Here is an 18061-nt window from a genome sequence, read left to right as displayed (position 1 = left end):
TCCCGCACCCGTCGACGCAGCTCCCCCCGCGGAAGACCGCGCGTAGCAACGTCTTGACGATCGAGATGAGCGTGCCTGAAGCTCGCCCACCTACTGCCCCTGAGAGTTGGTTATTGAGTGGGATCAGCTCCCCCCCTTGGGATCGAAGCCGCCACAACCTCACACCCAACATCCCAGGCGGGATCAGAAGGGGACTCCACACCGGACACCGCCCGGGCACAGCCCCCCTACCCGTCGGATCGCACAGAGGGCCCCCTCGGAGCAGCCCACACACAATCACGCATCGGCAGATTGAGTGCCTGAGTCAGGCAGACAGCACAGACAAGAGGAGAGAGAGGAGAGAGAGAGAGAGAGAGAGGAGAGAGGAGAGGGTGAGGGTGTGAACACACGTGAGGAGTGGGGGAGGGTGTCTGTGGTGGGTTGTAGTCATACTACGTGGTTACAACCACGCGCCCCTCAGGAGCTTAAGGTAGAGCTGAGCGTCCAATACGCCTCGGTGCCACCCACCGGCGTGAAGACCATCCGGATCAGCCCAGTACGCCCTCCGGGCGAACGGTCCCCGCGATGGCCCACGGTCCTCCGTCGCCTGGTTGAACCCCCTGCCTCCCGGTTGACCCCCCGGTCCCCGTACACGACCATGAAATAAACTCAAGGTCCACCACAGCCACCAGCCTCCACCTCCACCCGCGAGCCGCCACCGCTGCCGCCCGCGACGCCGCCCGCCGCGTCAGATAGCTGCGACGCGCGCATCGAGTCGCGTCGGAGAGCCGCGCCGCACCAGCAGCAGCATCTGCACCACCAGCAGCAGCAGCAGCACCACCACCACCACCCGAGAGAGAAGCGCACCTGCCCGACGCCGCCCGCCGCGTCAGACGCTCGCGACGCGCGCGTCGAGCCCAGTCGCACAGCCGCGCCGCGCCAGCAGCAGCATCGGCACCAGCAGCAGCAGCACCACCACCACCAACAGCAACAGAGACAGGCAGTGCAGGCGCAGAGGCGCTCGCAGAGCGGCGCTCAGCGCCGCGCACGCCACGCTGCGGACCGTCGGACGAGCGCACCGTACGTCGGCGGCGAGCCGCGTCGCCAGCCGTCTCGCGAGAGAGCGGCGCCGCCGCGTGCGCGCAGCAGCCGCCGCGGCAGAGGCGAGCCGCGGCGACGTCCGCACTAACGGATAACGGCCATTGGCGGTTTTCTCTCTCTCTCTCTCTCTCTCTCTCCTGTCGCGTGAATCGTGTCGTGCGACCGCCTTTTGTTGTAAAAGTGTGTACTTCAGCGCCTCATCCTCGCCCTACGCGCCGCGTGGGGCACCGCTGTGCGAATGGAGCCGAAAGGCCACCTCGGTCCTGCTAAAATTCTTCAAAACGCAAGTTCTGGGCGCCAGTTGCACCCACCTGTTGCACTCGTGCAATGCTCGGCGAGTGGCCCACTGAGCTGCTAGTGCTCTGCGCCTCCCACACCGAGCCGGCCGCTTGGCACACGGGGCGTGCTCTGTGCGTCGACTTCCGGCGCACCATCGATCGCATCTGTGCGACGCCCGAGCAGCTCGCGAACGTGCTGTGGCACATGCGATTCGTCCACAAGTCGTGCTTCTGGCCGATGTACTGGTGCAGTGACGGCCGGGATATCGACTACGAGCTGGCCCGCTTCTTCGGCCTGTCACCAGAGCCCGCTGACGGCTACCCCGAGGGCATCTGCATGTTCTACGGTGAGGAGCCCGGCTTCGAGATCATGCCCTTCGCCAAGTTCACCACTGGCCTCCTCATGGTGCTCTTGAAGCTCTTCCAGCGCAGAATCACGACGGCCGAGGATCGTCCAGCGCTCCACGCGCAAGTCTTCGACCCCCGAACTCCTCTCGATGCCATGTTTGAGCGTCTGACCTGTCCAGCCGACATCGACAAGTGGCTCGACGACGACACGGTGTTTGACCTTCACCCTGACGATGCCAAGCCGGGCGATTTCCCGCTTTGGAGCATGCTCCGCGTGCAGCTCCGATTAATGACCAGCGAATTCAACTTCCTCACGTGCAACATCGAGCACCACGAGGGCCCAGAGGACAAGCACCACGCCCTAATGTTCCAGCCGCTGTTCTGGGAGCGCAAGTAGCTCCGTCCTTTTCTGGCCTTGAGCCCACATGGTCTGACTGTTTCTAAGTAACACGTAAAGGGAAAACGCTCACGCGCCGCCCACACTCGCGGGCCGGAGGGCCCTGAGGTGACGGTCAGTGAGGCGCCATTCGAGTGTACTTTTTGTACGACACGCGACACGCCAAGAGGGTGGTCGAGTTGACCACCGAGTCGCCGATCATCGCGATCGGGTCGCGCCGGATCCCCAGGTGGCGCAGCCTGGTGTGCGGCTCGCAGCCCGGCCCGACGCCCGCCGCGCCGAGCCAGCGGCCAAAGGTCTTGCGCTAGCTGCCAGGGAGCAGGAGTGAAAAAGGCACAGCAGGCTGACACACATTTTGCAAAACTCCTGCTCCTCTACCTCAGAATTTCTCTGTGTAGGGCGAGCCTGCTTTCTTGTAGCAGAACCGAGTACTCTACATGAGAGTTCCTGATCAACGCCAATTGTGGCTCGGCAATGGCCAAGAGGTTCAATACCCGAGGTGTGTTGCTCAATGCTCTGCGCGTTTGCTTGCGGTCGTGGATTTCAAGGTCCCAATCCTCGCGGTTGATGATTGACGCCGTTCGCTCGGGTGAGATTTTTGAGCGGCAGATGAACCAGCGCTGGAGCCCATCGCGGCACATGCTGGAGGAAGGAGGGCAAGGGTTTTGCAGATTCTGTGACTCACGCCCGCTGCTGCTGACGGTGCGTGGCTACTCGAGTACTGTCGAGAGGGTTTCTCATGTGGCGCCGCGCGTGCGTATATATCTTGAGTGTCCTGTCTCTCTCGTTAGTGGCACCACATCCCATTGTGAAGAAAAGAGTCGCTTCGCGCGTTTCACGTTTTCTTTTTAGTGCCAAGTCCACAACCATCACGCCGGAATAATGAGAAAAGATTTCGTGCCAACGAGATAAGGGTAATTCGTTTCCTTCTTTTTTCTTGGTCGTCTCCTTTTTTCTTCGGCGAGGCTGTGGTCGTCTGATGTCCGCTGCCGACACATAGGAATCCTAGCGACGACGCGCTGGCCAGCAAAGGCCTCGAGCCCTCGACCTTCTTGGGCAGCAGCTGGTGGGTCTGCCGTCGCCATGGCCGCCAGCTTGCCTTCCTTGCCATCGTCACCATAGCCCCAGGGCTCCAGACACCGCCATCGGCTGTGATGGCGAGACTGTGCGAGCATCCAGCCGACACAGCGACGACACACAGCTGTCCAGCTGGCAGCAACAAGACGAAAAAAGAAATCACGACGTACCACATCGCACTCTCACCTTCCCTCCCAAATCACCTTCCCATGGTGTACATACATACCTGTCTACTCGCCATTGGTTGGGCGGTGGCGGAAGCCTGGCGGGCTATGTTGGCTACTCGAACGAAGCAGCCGCGGGTCGGACTGACAAAGGGAAAACAAGGAAGGCGAGGGGGGGATGCAACGCGGGCCGGCGTTGCTAAGTAGGGGCGAGCTACCTTGCTGCGGCGAATCGCCCATGAACTGCGCCGTGAGGACCTCTCACAGGCGTGAGGACCTCGCGGGTGAGGACCTCTGCGATGGCCGATGCCTCCGACAATGAGACCTCTATTATCATTATTCTTTATTGAGTCGATCAAAGAGCTGATTTGTTGTGCGTGAGATCATTCTGGTGAGCTGGCGAGCCGAGCTCTCGGAGTGTAGTCGCACTTATGTAGAGCCCCCATAGGTCGTTCTCCGGAGGTCCTCACACCAGTCAGAGGTCCTCACGCCGCAGAGGTCCTCAGACCTCGCGCATCACGTCTCCGGGACTGAGTGAGGTCATTACTTGTGCTTGCCAGCGCAGTTTGCAGCATCCCTAGGGCGCCACAGGGGAGTCCAAGTTGTGGAAGCACCCGCCACCCGGATGACACATGGGCATCATACACATCGTTACTGAGTCTCCTTCACCCGGCAACGTGGAAAGTTAGTTAAAAGACGCTCAGAAAGCCTTTAGTGTGCGTCCTTGTCCTCTTGAAGGGGAAGGGGTGCATGAGCCACAATCCCTCATCCTTCTTCTCGAGTGTACTTTTTCTTCTTTTGGGATATGTTGCGAATACTTTTTCTGCCCTCCACACCGGTGGATGACGAATGCGAGAGGTGAAGATGAAGCCCTTCGGGAAAGGAATAATGCGCCAACGTTTTCTTCTTTTTAGTGCAAGTGCGGCGGCGCTGGTTGGGCCGTGGGCATGGACGACGACGCGTCCGCCTCCGAGGCGCCGCGAGGAGAGCTGGCCCACGCCTCGGTCGCCGTCGTCACCTTTGTCGTCGGCGTGGCGGTGCATGCCGTCTTCACGCGGTGCAGGCGCGGTCGCGGCACCGTCGCCACCACCGCCGCCCCGGCTGCCATATCCATCCGCGCCGCCGCCTCCATCGCCACCGCCACCACCCGCCGCCGCCTCCGCCCGCCGCCGCCGATTGCCACTCCCGCCACCTCTCGTCCGCCGCTTCGCCTCCTTGCCTGCCGCCACCGCCGCTCACCGCCTCGCTCTCACAGGCGGTCTGGCGCGCGGAGAGCGCTGCGAGAGCGGTACGCGCGGCGGAGGTACGGCCTGCCCGAGCTCGCCTCGCTGCCGCGCGGAGCATCGCAGGCGATCGTTCTACCATTGCACCGTAGCTTTCATGCCCACACAGCTGTCTCATTGGGCGGTGTCTCTCTTCACATGACCCAACCGTGGGCACCCTCGACTCGCAAAACCAGCGACGAATGGTTAGTGCTCTCTAAACCCTCCCCAGGCGATGACCGACATGTGGGCCACCTTTGACTCGCTGCGAGAGCGAGGCGTGTGCAAGGCGGCGCCCGTGGTACAGACGCCCGTCTCGCCCGGCACGCCGCCACGGAGGAACAACACTAGTTGAGAGGAGGAATCGAATACTCATGCTATCAGTTAATGATTTGTGGCACGGAGGAAACACCATTTAGTGAATCACTCATTCTGAATCAGTCACCTCATCCGTTTCACTATCCGTGGCCTCGCATTCAGGAACCGCTCGTACAACACCCTCGCCGCCCTGTCCGAGGACGAACCTCTATCGGAGCCGGGCCCTAGAAGCGATATCTCCCCATATCTCCCCGTATCTCCCCATATCTCGCCGCCCTGTCCGAGGACGAACCTCTATCGGAGCCGGGCCCTAGAAGCGATATCTCCCTGTATCTCCCCGTATCTCCCCATATCTCGCCGCCCTGTCCGAGGACGAGCCTCTGTCGGAGCCGGGCCCTAGAAGCGATATCTCCCCATATCTCCCCGTATCTCCCCATATCTCGCCGCCCTGTCCGAGGACGAACCTCTGTCGGAGCCGGGCCCTAGAAGCGATATCTCCCCATATCTCCCCGTATCTCCCCATATCTCGCCGCCCTGTCCGAGGACGAGCCTCTGTCGGAGCCGGGCCCTAGAAGCGATATCTCCCCATATCTCCCCGTATCTCCCCATATCTCGCCGCCCTGTCCGAGGACGAGCCTCTGTCGGAGCCGGGCCCTAGAAGCGATATCTCCCCATATCTCCCCGTATCTCCCCATATCTCGCCGCCCTGTCCGAGGACGAGCCTCTGTCGGAGCCGGACCCTAGAAGCGATATCTCCCCATATCTCCCCGTATCTCCCCATATCTCGCCGCCCTGTCCGAGGACGAGCCTCTGTCGGAGCCGGGCCCTAGAAGCGATATCTCCCCATATCTCCCCGTATCTCCCCATATCTCGCCGCCCTGTCCGAGGACGAGCCTCTGTCGGAGCCGGGCCCTAGAAGCGATATCTCCCCATATCTCCCCGTATCCCCCCATATCTCGCCGCCCTGTCCGAGGACGAGCCTCTGTCGGAGCCGGGCCCTAGAAGCGATATCTCCCCATATCTCCCCGTATCTCCCCATATCTCGCCGCCCTGTCCGAGGACGAGCCTCTGTCGGAGCCGGACCCTAGAAGCGGGATATCTCCCTGTATCTCCCCGTATCTCCCCATATCTCGCCGCCCTGTCCGAGGACGAGCCTCTATCGGAGCCGGGCCCTAGAAGCGATATCTCCCCATATCTCCCCGTATCTCCCCATATCTCGCCGCCCTGTCCGAGGACGAGCCTCTGTCGGAGCCGGGCCCTAGAAGCGATATCTCCCCATATCTCCCCGTATCTCCCCATATCTCGCCGCCCTGTCCGAGGACGAGCCTCTGTCGGAGCCGGGCCCTAGAAGCGATATCTCCCCATATCTCCCCGTATCTCCCCATATCTCGCCGCCCTGTCCGAGGACGAGCCTCTGTCGGAGCCGGGCCCTAGAAGCGATATCTCCCCATATCTCCCCGTATCTCCCCATATCTCGCCGCCCTGTCCGAGGACGAGCCTCTATCGGAGCCGGGCCCTAGAAGCGATATCTCCCCATATCTCCCCGTATCTCCCCGTATCTCGCCCCCGCCGCGTGGCCCTCCACCCTAGAAGCAGAAGATCTCCCCATATCTCCCCATATCTCCCCGTATCTCGCCCCCGCCGCGTGGCCCTCCACCCTAGAAGCGGAAGATCTCCCCATATCTCCCCGTATCTCCCCGTATCTCGCCCCCGCCGCGTGGCCCTCCACCCTAGAAGCGGAAGATCTCCCCATATCTCCCCGTATCCCCCCATCTCGCGCCGTATCTCCCCATATCTCCCCATATCTCGTGCCCCACGTGCTCGGCACCCAACCCTAGACGCGGAATACGCCTTCTGGTACTCCAAACTAGCGCCAGAGAGGGCACGGATTCTTTTGCCGTATCCGCGTGTTGTGCTCGCACCCCCTCGTACTCACGCGGTGCCTTGAATACGCTGCACCACACCACATCTCCCCACATCTCCCCGCCCTTATCCCGGCGTGATCTTGACGCAGGAGCCAGGCACCTCCTCCTCTAACAGTTTGCATTAATTATAAATGAATTATTCCTCCTCTAATAATTGACAGTAGCTATGATTGAATCGGTATGCAGGAGCCAGCCTCCTCCTCCTCGAACAGTTTGCATTAATTATAAATGAGTCCTCCTCCTCTCATAATTGACATTAGCTATGAATGAATCGGTATGCAGGAGCCAGACTCCGCCTCCTCTAACAGTTTGCACTAATTATAAATGACGTATTCCTCTAATAATTAACATTACTTATTAATGAATCGGTATGCAGGAGCCAGACTCCTCCTCCTCCGTCCAGTTCTCGCGCTCGGTGTCCTTCGACGGCAGCATCGCGCGGAGGTAGAGCCGAGATGTGCCGAGATTGAAGCGAGATTGAAGCGAGATTGAAGCGAGACGGCAGCATCGCACGCGGGCGTATCTCGCCGCAGCCTCCCCTCCCCCCCTCCAACTCTCTCTTTCTCACACACACACACACACACACACACACACACACACACACACACACACACACACACACACACACACACACACACACACACACACACGCACGCACACGAGCCCCATCCGATATCGGGCTAGGCGGACGCAGCTTCCCGTGGCGCCCGTCCCCTCCCCCGCACGTCTGCGCGGCGGCGGCGGAGGCGGAGGCGGCGGTGGAGGCGGCGGAGGCGGAGGCGGAGGCGGTGGCAGCAGCAGCAGCAGCGTTGGCGGCGGCGGTGGCGGCGGAGGAGGCGGCAGCGCGCCGCCAGCGGCGGCGGGGAAGCAGACAGCTGTGAAGGAGGAGGACGCTGTGAATAGGCGGCAGCGCGCCGCCAGCGTCGGGCGGGCGGGCGCGCGGCGGGGCGCCGGCGGGGCGCGGCTTCGCTCGCCCACGTCGCTCCTGCCGCCGTGGTGCCCGTCCTAACGCGTGCGACTTTTGTGTGCAGTCGCGTCCTCGTGAACCGCGCGTTCCAGAACTCGTTTGGCGGCGGGGGCGGCGCGTGCCACTTTGGAGGAGCGCTCTGGGAGCCTTCCAGGACCCTTCTGGGACCCTTCTGGATGTGTCTAGGCGCTGCCGATCGCGGGAGCGACGCGGACTCGGAGAGAAGCGACGTCGAATCGGAGGCGAGGGGAGGAGGAGGGGGAGGAGTAGTGAGGAGTAGGAGGGGGAGGGGGAGGAGGAGGAGGAAGTAGTAGTATACGTACGCCCCTACAGAGGCGACACCCATCACCGACGCCAGGCGACCGAGCAGTGAGACGAAGGTAGGGGCCCAATGTGGGTTTGGGGTGCGAACTCTCTCTCTCTCTCTCTCTCTCTCTCTCTCTCTCTCTCTCTCTCTCTCTCTCTCTCTCTCTCTCTCTCTCTCTCTCTCCCTCTCTCTCTCTCTCTCTCTGGCTCTCTCTCTCTCTCTCTCTCTCTCTCTCTCTCTCGCCCCGGAGATGAGAGCGCGACAGAAAGGGGGGGGGGGGGGGCGCATGTTGTGAAGGGCGTGTGCACTCACACCAGTGCGCGTGAGCAGGCGAGAGCGCGAGATACGGCGCCAGGCATGCTCCGGCGGGCAGGGATGAGCGCGGCGGAAGGGATCGCCGCTCTCGCGTTGTAGCGGCGGGCAGCGCGGCGGAGGGGGCGGTCCCCTACCTGTAAGGAGTCGGAACCCGCGCCGCGTGGGGCCGTCTCTTCGGTCTACGGCTGTGTAGACAGGGTTGTGGCGCCCCCCTTCGAAGAGGAGGGAGACAGCCGAGCATGGGTGTACTGGTTACGGGGGTGAGAGTTGGTGCAGGCTGAGAGTGAGACATGCCAGGGCGGGTGGTGGTGGTGGGTAAGAGAGGGGGGGGGGGGGGGCATGTATGTGGGCATGGAGGTCTCACTGGAGCAAGTTGGCCAAAAATATAGAAAGCAATATAGACTAATTTATAGAGCCGTATGGTCGCGGCAACGCGGGCACGTAAAGTATTATATACACCCGGGAGAGGGGACTGGCTCGCTAACGAGCTCTCTACTCCGTCGAGCCGTCCCCGCGGGCGCGGGGTCTCCTGTCTTTTAGACGTGGAGTCACGAGGCGTTGCCCCACTGTAGTCACACACACCGACTCAGCGGACAGCTCACCAACTCGCAATCCCTTCAGCTTCACAGACAGACCTTGTTACCTCGTGTGTCGGCGAGACAACTAAGACGAATGCGCCGTCGGGTAGTCGCCATGGAAGCGTTCCGTGGACCACCTGCCTTACCTTATTGAGAAGAAATTACCTCTCATATGGCGGATGGCGCTGCGTGCTCGTCTATGAGAGGTTGAGGTTCAAACAACCTATTCGGCGTGGTCATTCGAGATCGAGATCGAGCGTCGGTCTGCCGTCGAGCTCGAGCTCGTCAGTTGAGCTCAAGGTGGGCGCCAACGACATGGAGGGTCCTCTGGGTGATGAAGCCTTTTCCCAGTTGGGATTCCACGGTCGGTCGCCCGGTATCGGCGGGCGCCTAAGGTACAACAGCCATGCGTCAAGACGGCAAATCACTATACACGATTGTGGGAGCGAAGTCGAGGGGCGGAACGCAAACCGAAAGGAGCGGCTGCCAAGGAACTCGGCACGCGTAGTCGTGTGCGAGGCCGTCGGAGAAGTCGTGGCTCCGCCTATCAACAAAGGAGCCCCTTGAGAACGAAGACATGGCTGACAAATAGCAACTGTGATATGCAGCGCGCCCCCGACTGATTGCTCGCCGCGACCGCCCGTGACCGACCCCTTGGATCCCCCCAAATGCGCCGAGCGGCTGGGCGCGCGCCGAAAGAAGCAGTTGGCCGGGTAGCCCTTCTGAGAAGGGCCGAGGACAGAAGTCGGTCTGCTCAAGTGTAACGAGACGGCGCCGTGGGGGAAGGCGGCGGCACACCGGGTAACTCGCAGCGACTCGCATCGCCAGCCTTTCCTCCTCATCCGAGATCCATGGCGGCAGCGAGAAGACCTCGAGCAGCCGTGGAAGGAGGAAGGCGGCCTATGGTGTCACGTCACGGCATGCCATCGACCTGTTGGAGGAGGAGCAACGGTAACGGTGCCCAAGCTGGCCATCTGCAAGGGTGTGCTAGCTCTCGTCCCACTCTCTGGTCCATCTCTCGGTAGTTCGCCCAATAGATCAGCAGCACGGCCGTCACGAGGCAGCGTACCGCCTCGTACGGCTCCTCCTTGACGCCAGAGAAGACCCACGACTTGCGATCGTCCGCGAGCTGGCAGCCAAGGTAGAAGAAATGCTGGAACAACATGGCCTGCATACAATGCAACGCGCGCGTCTCGCCCGGCTTGCCTCCTAGGCATGCTTGCCACGGCAAGAAGCCTATTCACAGCGCGACGGATGAGGGCACCACTAATGAAAGAGGGGCGCCGCGCCGCTGAGGTCTCCGAGGATGCCCGGCCCGCAGATGGGCGAGAGGAGCGCGTCCAACCATGGCAGCGGCCAGAGAGCGCGCTGGCGGCTCCTCGTCACCACCACGGCAGGCATCGCACCACTAGGCTCGTTGACGTCCGCTCGGCTGCCGTCCTTTCCTCGGCGCAAGGAGCCACGAATGCTGATTCTGTGACTTGCCCCAGGGCCGGACGTGAGCCCATCGGTGGCGAAGCTGCTTTCGAGGCGGCAGCGGAAGAGGACGGTGCGCAACGTTAGGTAAACGGTGACAGCAACAAAGACGCCCTGCACAGTCCACACGACCGCCTTTTCACCGACGCAGACGAACGACTCGCCGATGGCCTCGAGCAGCTCGTACGCGAGAATGAGCCCCTACGTAGAGGCGTGAAACTGTGGAGGTGGCACCGGGTCGGGGCGTCCGGGGCGTGCATGGGATCACCCATGACAGGAGCGGAAAGTCGATCAAATGCTCAAAATGGGGCAGCGAAGTGTGCTCGGCGAAGCACGAGACGAAGAAGTGCCCGCTCGCGATTTGCTCACGCACCCGTTCCGGCGCCTGTCCAACGCTCGCCCATCGGTGAAGACGTGCCTTATGCTCCTCACAATACGCTGCTGGGCCGAGGGCCTGGCTGAGCGCGCGGTCGCCTCCCTCGTCGCTCTCGACGTAGCTGATGAGGCATGCGCGGAACATGCGCACCCGCCGAAGTGTGCGCCTACCCGCAGGCGGACGCTGAGCTGAGTCGCGTTCCACAACCAGGGCTGAGCTGGCTTGAGCTGCCTCTGCACAGCCGACTTCGGTTCGTCGCCATTGGCCTCCGCCGCCTCTGCCTCCGCGAGGTTGCTGAATCGCGCGATTGTGACGCGGACCGCGGCGTAGATAAAAATGAAGTAGATGACCATCGCGAAGAAAAGGCCAAAGTGGATTGCCTAACCACATATTCACGTATGAAGATATCGCCATTTGCACGGTGGCAATGCGGAGGCGACCTCAGCGCGGTGAAAGAGCATCCCACCCTATCCACAGGAGGGGCGAGTGAAGCAGCGATACCCAAAAGAGTTGCAGGAGGCGGTCTCGGCCGTGATTGGGACAAAGTCTCACTCCAGCGCCCAGCCGTTCTGCTGCACGGCGGCCAGCACGATCTCGCGCTCCGCCTTGAGCTCCGCCGAGGCGCACTGCAGCGCCCAACCGTCCTGCTGCACGGCGGCTAGCACCACCTCGCGGTCCGCCTTGAGCTCCTGCGAGGCGAAGTGCAGCGCCGAACCGTCCTGCTTCACGGTGACCAGCAAGATCTCGCGTTCCGACCTCAGCTCCTGCGAGGCGTATCCCAGCGCCTTGCCGTCCTGCTTCACGGCGGCCAGCACGATTTCGCGGTCCGCCTTCCGCTCCTCGGACGCGTACTGCAGCGCCCCGCCGCTCTGCTTCACGGAGGCCAGCACGATCTCTCGGTCCGCCGTCAGCTCCTCCGAGGCGTACCGCAGCGCCCTGCCGTCCTCCTGCACAGCGGCCAGCACCACCTCGCGGTCCGCCCCCAGCGCCGCTCTCGCGTACGACAGAGCGTCAAGGGCGCTGAAAAGCACGTGCTGGTTTGACGCCAACGCGCCGAGCAGCGCGGCGCGGTCGGCGTCGGATGCCTCGTTTTCCGCCTTGTTGGGGCTGGGGCTCGATCGCAAAGCTGCGATGTTCCGAATCGTACTGCCATCGGAGAGCCGCAGCCGTGCGTTGGATGTGGCGATGGCGGCGCCAAAGAAGAGGGCCGCGGGCGGGCCGAGCGAGCCGACTTGCAGCGCGTCCAGCCGCCTGTACCGCGCCAGGTCCATCGAGGGCAGGCACGTCTCGCCCTCCACCCGTAGGTCCGTGAGACCGGGCAGCCTGGCTACAAAGAGCGCGTTGCTCCAGATGGCGTCGCCCCGCCGGACGGAGAGGGTGGCGGCACGCAGGTGCGGGGTGAGGCGCTCGCGCAGCGCATAGCACGTGCATGCGAGCGCCCTCTTGCAGGTGAGCGCGACGTGAGGAAGCAGTGCGATCTCAAAGGCGTCGCGATCGAACTCCTCCAGCAGGATCGACAGGAAGTCAGAGTCATTGCTGACGGTGTGCCGCACTGGCAGGGTGGCCGGCGCGCCAAAGAGGGACTCGGGACCAGGGAAGCTCGGCCCCGGCGCGCGCGCTTGCGCGGACATGGCGTTGTTGCGGAGTGCCGGTAGGCTAGTTCCATTTCACTCTGACACGCTAATCTTGAAAACGTCCAACGGAGCTCCGTGTTGCTCCCAGCGCCCTCCCCCGCGCTTCCTGCGGCCCTAGCCGATGGTACTAGCATGGGAGGTCATCTGGCTACCGCGAGAGCGACCCAACTCGTCGACATCGTCCGATGATGGTGCCTCAAAGTCAGCCTTCGGAGGCTATCGTGGGGTCGAGCCGGCGGTGGCCGTGACATGTGGTTCCACCACCCCTCGTAGGCTTTGCCTCTGGCCGCCACCGTTCCCAGGCTGCCTAATGGGATGAAAAAGAAGGCTCGGCGAGCGTATAGAAGCGTGCTCGACCTTGTCGTGGCAGCCTGCACGGCAGCGCTGGCAGGCGCGATGAGCGTCGTGCCACCTGACCCGAGACGGGTCGCAGGCGTCGTACCGAGCGCATCGAGACCGTGTCATGATGTGATCTGCACGGGTGAGTCACGTCGGCGTCAAAGGAGCGACGTGCGACCTGTCAGAGCTTGATCTCCGATCTCAGCGGCGTCGAGTCGTCTCTGGCGCGCGACAAAGGTACATACCCAGGACGCGCAGAGGCAGCTGCGACCCACCGAAGTGGACGGAGTCACACCGCGCCCCCTGCTGTGTGTCGCCGTCTACTCGGCGGGGTCGCAGCTGCCTCTGGAAGGCACCGAGATGTACCTTTTTCGCGCAATGGTCAAAATCAAGGTTTGTAACGCGAGCTGTGCCACAGTCTCTGCCAGGGGCCCCTCCACTCGCCTGCACCTGCTCGAACCCTGAGCACTGTGCGGCGTTGCACGCTCGAGGTCGTGCATGATGTAGTAATCATTGTCTTGAGTAATGCGCTTCTCTCGACCGAGAGCGCTAGCCTCTACACCCCTTCGGTCCGTCGAATCTCGGCGCGGCAGATGCGACGCCGAGACTGACGAAACCTCCCTGTGGTGGGCTGCTGAGCCTCCCCCACACACGAGAACACCACTGGGACACCCATGACACACTAGAACAGGTATGCCACGAGGCGGGATGAGACTAGACGTCTCGGACGAGACTCGTCACTCGACGGAAACCTAAATCGTGAACATCGGGTTGCTGCGCGGCGGGTCAACCCCATTATGCGCAGTCATCCAGATGTCAACTGCACCTCAGGCAGTCGCCGGCGTGGGCGGGAGGGGCGACTGTATCTGAAGGCGCGGTAGCGGTAGACGGGCAAGCCACAGCTGGCAAGATGCCGATCGCCATTGACCTTGCTCGAGCCGCGGCGAGCCCTGAAAGTGGAGCGTGTCAGGATCGATTGCTCGGCTGTGAACTGACCTCGCTGTGAATGTGACCGCCGTCACAGACACTATTGTCCATGAATGGTAGACTGAGAGTAGAGTAGAATCGGGTCGAGCGACCGGCCCAGTCGACCGTCCCCTCCCCTCAGCAGAGCGGGCGAGAATCCTAAAGGATTCACGCCTCCTCTGCCAGGGGCCCCTCCACTCGCCTGCACCTGCTCGAACCCTGAGCACTGTGCGGCGTTGCACGCTCGAGGTCGTGCATGATGTAGTAATCATTGTCTTGAGTAATGCGCTTCTCTCGACCGAGAGCGCTAGCCTCTACACCCCTTCGGTCCGTCGAATCTCGGCGCGGCAGATGCGACGCCGAGACTGACGAAACCTCCCTGTGGTGGGCTGCTGAGCCTCCCCACGCTCGACCTTTGAGGTAGTATGATGGAAGGTCGATGCCCGGAACGGCCTAAGCTCAGCTGAACCCCACGCATAGACCTCCTCGAATCACCTCAAAGGTAAGGGATGGCAACTGGCGGTTGAGTCGCTGACGTCGCACGACCATGCGCCCGAGAGACCGATCGTGATTATCGACCGATCTCGCAACTATCCCAGCGAGTAGTCCGGTGCTCCGGTAAAACCCCCCCGCCCCCGCCGTAGCGATGACGATGAGGAAATAGCACCCGACGCGAGTCGGGCCTACACTCGCTTGGGTGGCAAGCACGCCACAGTTGCACTCATCAACAGTGTCAAACACCGTTGCCACTGTCGACTTAAACGATAGCAGCTGCCGACCTGATTGCTGCTTCGTCGTGACCCAAATTTTAACTGAGCGAGTTGATGATCCTGCCCATACGGTCTGCTGCTTCGACGTCGAAGAGCATTACTCTGGCTGCAGCAGCCAATGACGCCGCCCGTCTTTGCGAAGCGGCGTCTGGACGCGCTTGGCGGTTGACGCCGGCCCGCCACTGCGCCTCGTGCGCGTCCACCTCCGTCGAGGTCGACGCGTCGAGATCGGAGCGCATCACCGAGATGCCAGAGCCCGCCTTCGCCGACATGATTCCCCGCCCGGATAGCTCGGTGAGTGTGCCGTCGCCCGAAACGGAAAACCGGACACGGGAAAATATAAGGTAAGATTGTGAGGGGGAGGAAGTAACGGGCCACAGGCTTCGCGGCAAACCCCGCAAAATATCCGCCTTTTTCCCACCCACGCCCGTGCGCGCGTATCTTAGCTAAGGTACGCGGCCGTGCTCTCTCTCGCTCGCGCGGTCGGTCTCCGCCCACTGCGTTCGCCTCGCCCCATCTTTCAACACCTGCCTGCGGGGGCCGGCGCCGGCCGCCTCGCTTCGCCAGCGCTGCCTACGCCTACGACACGCGCATCGGCTCGCCGCCCGCGTCGCCTGCGGCGGGCCCGCGGGGCGCGACGCTCGTCGGGAGCGTGCTCAGCAGGCTGTGCAGCGCAGTCTGACTCACTTGATTGATTGATGGGAAGGCGAAACACAGTCCGACCAACGACTCACTCAGAGCGCCGCTGATGCGGCGTGGGGCCGCCGGCGGGGCTGCTGCCGCGCACGCTGCGCTGAGGGCCTCACCATCGTGTCCTCGCCGCGTCGCCGACGCCACTTGCTGCTCGCGGCTGCCCTGCCCTTCCCTGCCATCGCGCAAACAAACACACACACACACACGCACACACACACACATTATTAATGATCGAGTATTAATTATTATTTATTAATCATCGGGCGGCGACGCGGCGCGGCGGCGGGCGGGGCGGAGCGGGGCGGCGAGACCATCTGCAGTTACCGGGCCTCTGGTCATTGGAGAGCAGCAATGGTCGCGCCGCCCTCGACTCACGGGGCTGCCTTCCATCCGCCGATGCTCAGGCCGGGGGAGGGGGGGAGAGGGGGGGGGGGGGGGGGGGGGGGGGGGGGGGGGGGGGGGGGGGGGGGGGGGGGGGGGGGGGGGGGGGGGGGGGGGGGGGGGGGGGGGGGGGGGGGGGGGGGGGGGGGGGGGGGGGGGGGGGGGGGGGGGGGGGGGGGGGGGGGGGGGGGGGGGGGGGGGGGGGGGGGGGGGGGGGGGGGGGGGGGGGGGGGGGGGGTGGGGGGGGGGGGGGGGGGGGGGGGGGGGGGGGGGGGGGGGGGGGGGGGGGGGGGGGGGGGGGGGGGGGGGGGGGGGGGGGGGGGGGGGGGGGGTGGGGGGGGGGGGGGGGGGGGGGGGGGGGGGGGGGGGGGGGGGGGGGGGGGGGGGGGGGGGGGGAGGAGGGGGGGGGGGGGGGGGGGGGGGGGGGGGGGGGGGGGGGGGGGGAGGCAGCTCACCAGGCCTCTACCGGCGCTAGAGCCTCTCTTGCGGGTGCACTCCGATCCCGTGAGGCGCGTGCACGGGCTCGATGTGCCGCTGCGCCACCTAATCAACAATTAATCACTCATAAGTACCACCCCATACTACACCAACAGCTTGATGTGCCGCTGCGCCACCTAATCAACAATTAATCACTCATAAGTACCACCCCATACTACACCAACAGCTTGATGTGCCGCTGTGCCACCGAGTGCACTGCCGTGTAATCTCGGGTAATCTCGGGTAATCTCGGGTAATCTCGGGTAAGCCACCGAGTGCACGAGGGCGTGGTGCACTGTCGTGCCGAAGACCATCAGGTGGAGCAGCGACATGTACGCGAGCAAGCCGAGCCTACGCAGTCTCGGACGTGTCTCGGAAATGTCGCGGACGTGTCTCGGAAGTGTCTCGGAAGTGTCTCGGAAGTGTCTCGGAAGTGTCGCGGACGTGTCTCGGAAGTGTCTCGGAAGTGTCTCGGAAGTGTCTCGGAAGTGGCAGGGACATGTACAGCCTACGTGGTCGCTACGCCATCCTCAGGGCGGGACTACAGTGTCGTGCAGAGACGGGCGGAGAGACGGGGAGACACGGGGAGAGATGACCCGCTTCTAGCAGGCCGCGCCTTGCCCGCCGGTGGGAGAGGAGCAGCGACGACACGGCGAGCAATAGCTTCTCAGGCGGCGACAGCTCCGCCAGCCTCGCCGCCCGCTCGCGCCGCTGGAAGGCCGAGAAGGGGCTGATCGTGGCCTCGTACTCTCTCCCGTATGTCTGCTCCGCCGCCGCGGCAAGCCCGGCTCCTGGCCCGCCCCCTCCGCCCCCCGCTCCCGCCCCTCCGGCCCCCCTCGCCTTGCCCCCGAGAGCCTCGAGGAAGCGAACCTTCTCGTACAGCGCGAGGTTAGGGTTAGGGCTAGGGTTAGGGTTAGGGTTAGGGTTAGGGTTAGGGTTCGGGTTCGGGTTCGGGTTCGGGTTAGGGGTTTCGAACCTTCTCGTACAGCGCGAGGTTGTCGCTGTGCAGCTGCCGCCCCTTCGACTGCGTCGACCGGAGCTGCTCGCGCAACCGCCCCGCCTCCGCCGCCGCCGCCTCAGCCTCTCGCCGCGCCCGCTCGCGCTACGGCAGCAATGCCCGCATCATCAATCAGCTATTCACTCACTATAACTAACCCGAATGAACTGTGAACTCACCTGAGACAGCAATGTCCGCATCATCGCGCCGCCGTCCGCCTCCGCCTCGCCGCCGCCAGCTTCAGCGGCGTCGAGCCTCGAGCCGCCCGGCGACGGGGGCGGCTGGCGCTGCGACGCCGCCGCGGGAGAGAGCTGGTGCAGCACTGACGCAAGGGTGAGGGAGGAGGAGGCGGCGGCAGCCTCGCCGCCGCCCGCCCGCCCCCGAGACAGCAGCTGGTCCTCCAGCTTTGAGAGCGCCGCCGCCTGCTCCGCCGCTCGCCTCACCGCCGCCGCCTCGGCGTCTCGAGAAGTGGCGAGCGCCGCCTAAGGTAGCGCAAGGGAACGGCACACCTTTCGCCTAGACCTCGGCTGCACCTCGGCTGCACCTCGGCTGCACCTCGGCTGCACCTCGGCCAGACCTCGGCCAGATCTCGGCCAGACCTCGGCTAGATCTCGGCTGCATCTCGGCTAGACCTCGGCTAGACCTCGGCCACATCTCGGCCAGACCTCGGCCAGACCTCGGCTAGACCTCGGCTAGATCTCGGCCACATCTCGGCCAGACCTCGGCCAGACCTCGGCCAGACCTCGGCCAGATCTCGGCCGCATCTCGGCTAGACCTCTCCTCGGCTAGACCTCGGCTAGACCTCGGCTAGATCTCGGCCAGATCTCGGCTAGACCTCTCCTCGGCTAGACCTCGGCTAGACCTCGGCTAGATCTCGGCCGCATCTCGGCTAGACCTCTCCTCCGCTGCAGTCAGCAAACCTCTCGTCAGAGCGAG

General features: G+C 63.6%; 2 protein-coding genes across 2 annotated transcripts; one reads left to right on the top strand and one right to left on the bottom strand.

Moving 5' to 3' along the window:
* Window positions 1-3976: 3976 nt before the first annotated feature.
* Window positions 3977-7297, top strand: EMIHUDRAFT_208084 (hypothetical protein; the record flags this gene model as incomplete). Its single annotated transcript, XM_005773371.1, has 5 exons — window positions 3977-4021; window positions 4259-4381; window positions 4600-4647; window positions 4839-4907; window positions 7226-7297. 5 exons carry the CDS (start codon window positions 3977-3979, stop codon window positions 7295-7297), a joined length of 357 nt encoding a protein of 118 aa, XP_005773428.1.
* A 9339-nt stretch (window positions 7298-16636) lies between these two features.
* On the bottom strand, window positions 16637-17541 carry EMIHUDRAFT_450884 (hypothetical protein; the record flags this gene model as incomplete). Its single annotated transcript, XM_005773370.1, has 4 exons — window positions 17305-17541; window positions 17105-17230; window positions 16725-16890; window positions 16637-16647 (listed from the first exon to the last, which is right to left on the bottom strand). Exons 1-4 carry the CDS (start codon window positions 17326-17328, stop codon window positions 16637-16639), a joined length of 327 nt encoding a protein of 108 aa, XP_005773427.1. The 5' UTR covers window positions 17329-17541.
* Between the last annotated feature and the right edge of the window lie 520 nt (window positions 17542-18061).

The sequence above is a fragment of the Emiliania huxleyi genome (assembly GCF_000372725.1).
Source record: "Emiliania huxleyi CCMP1516 unplaced genomic scaffold EMIHUscaffold_34, whole genome shotgun sequence".
Classification (NCBI taxonomy): domain Eukaryota; phylum Haptophyta; order Isochrysidales; family Noelaerhabdaceae; genus Emiliania; species Emiliania huxleyi.
This window is presented reverse-complemented; position numbering and strand designations above follow the sequence as displayed.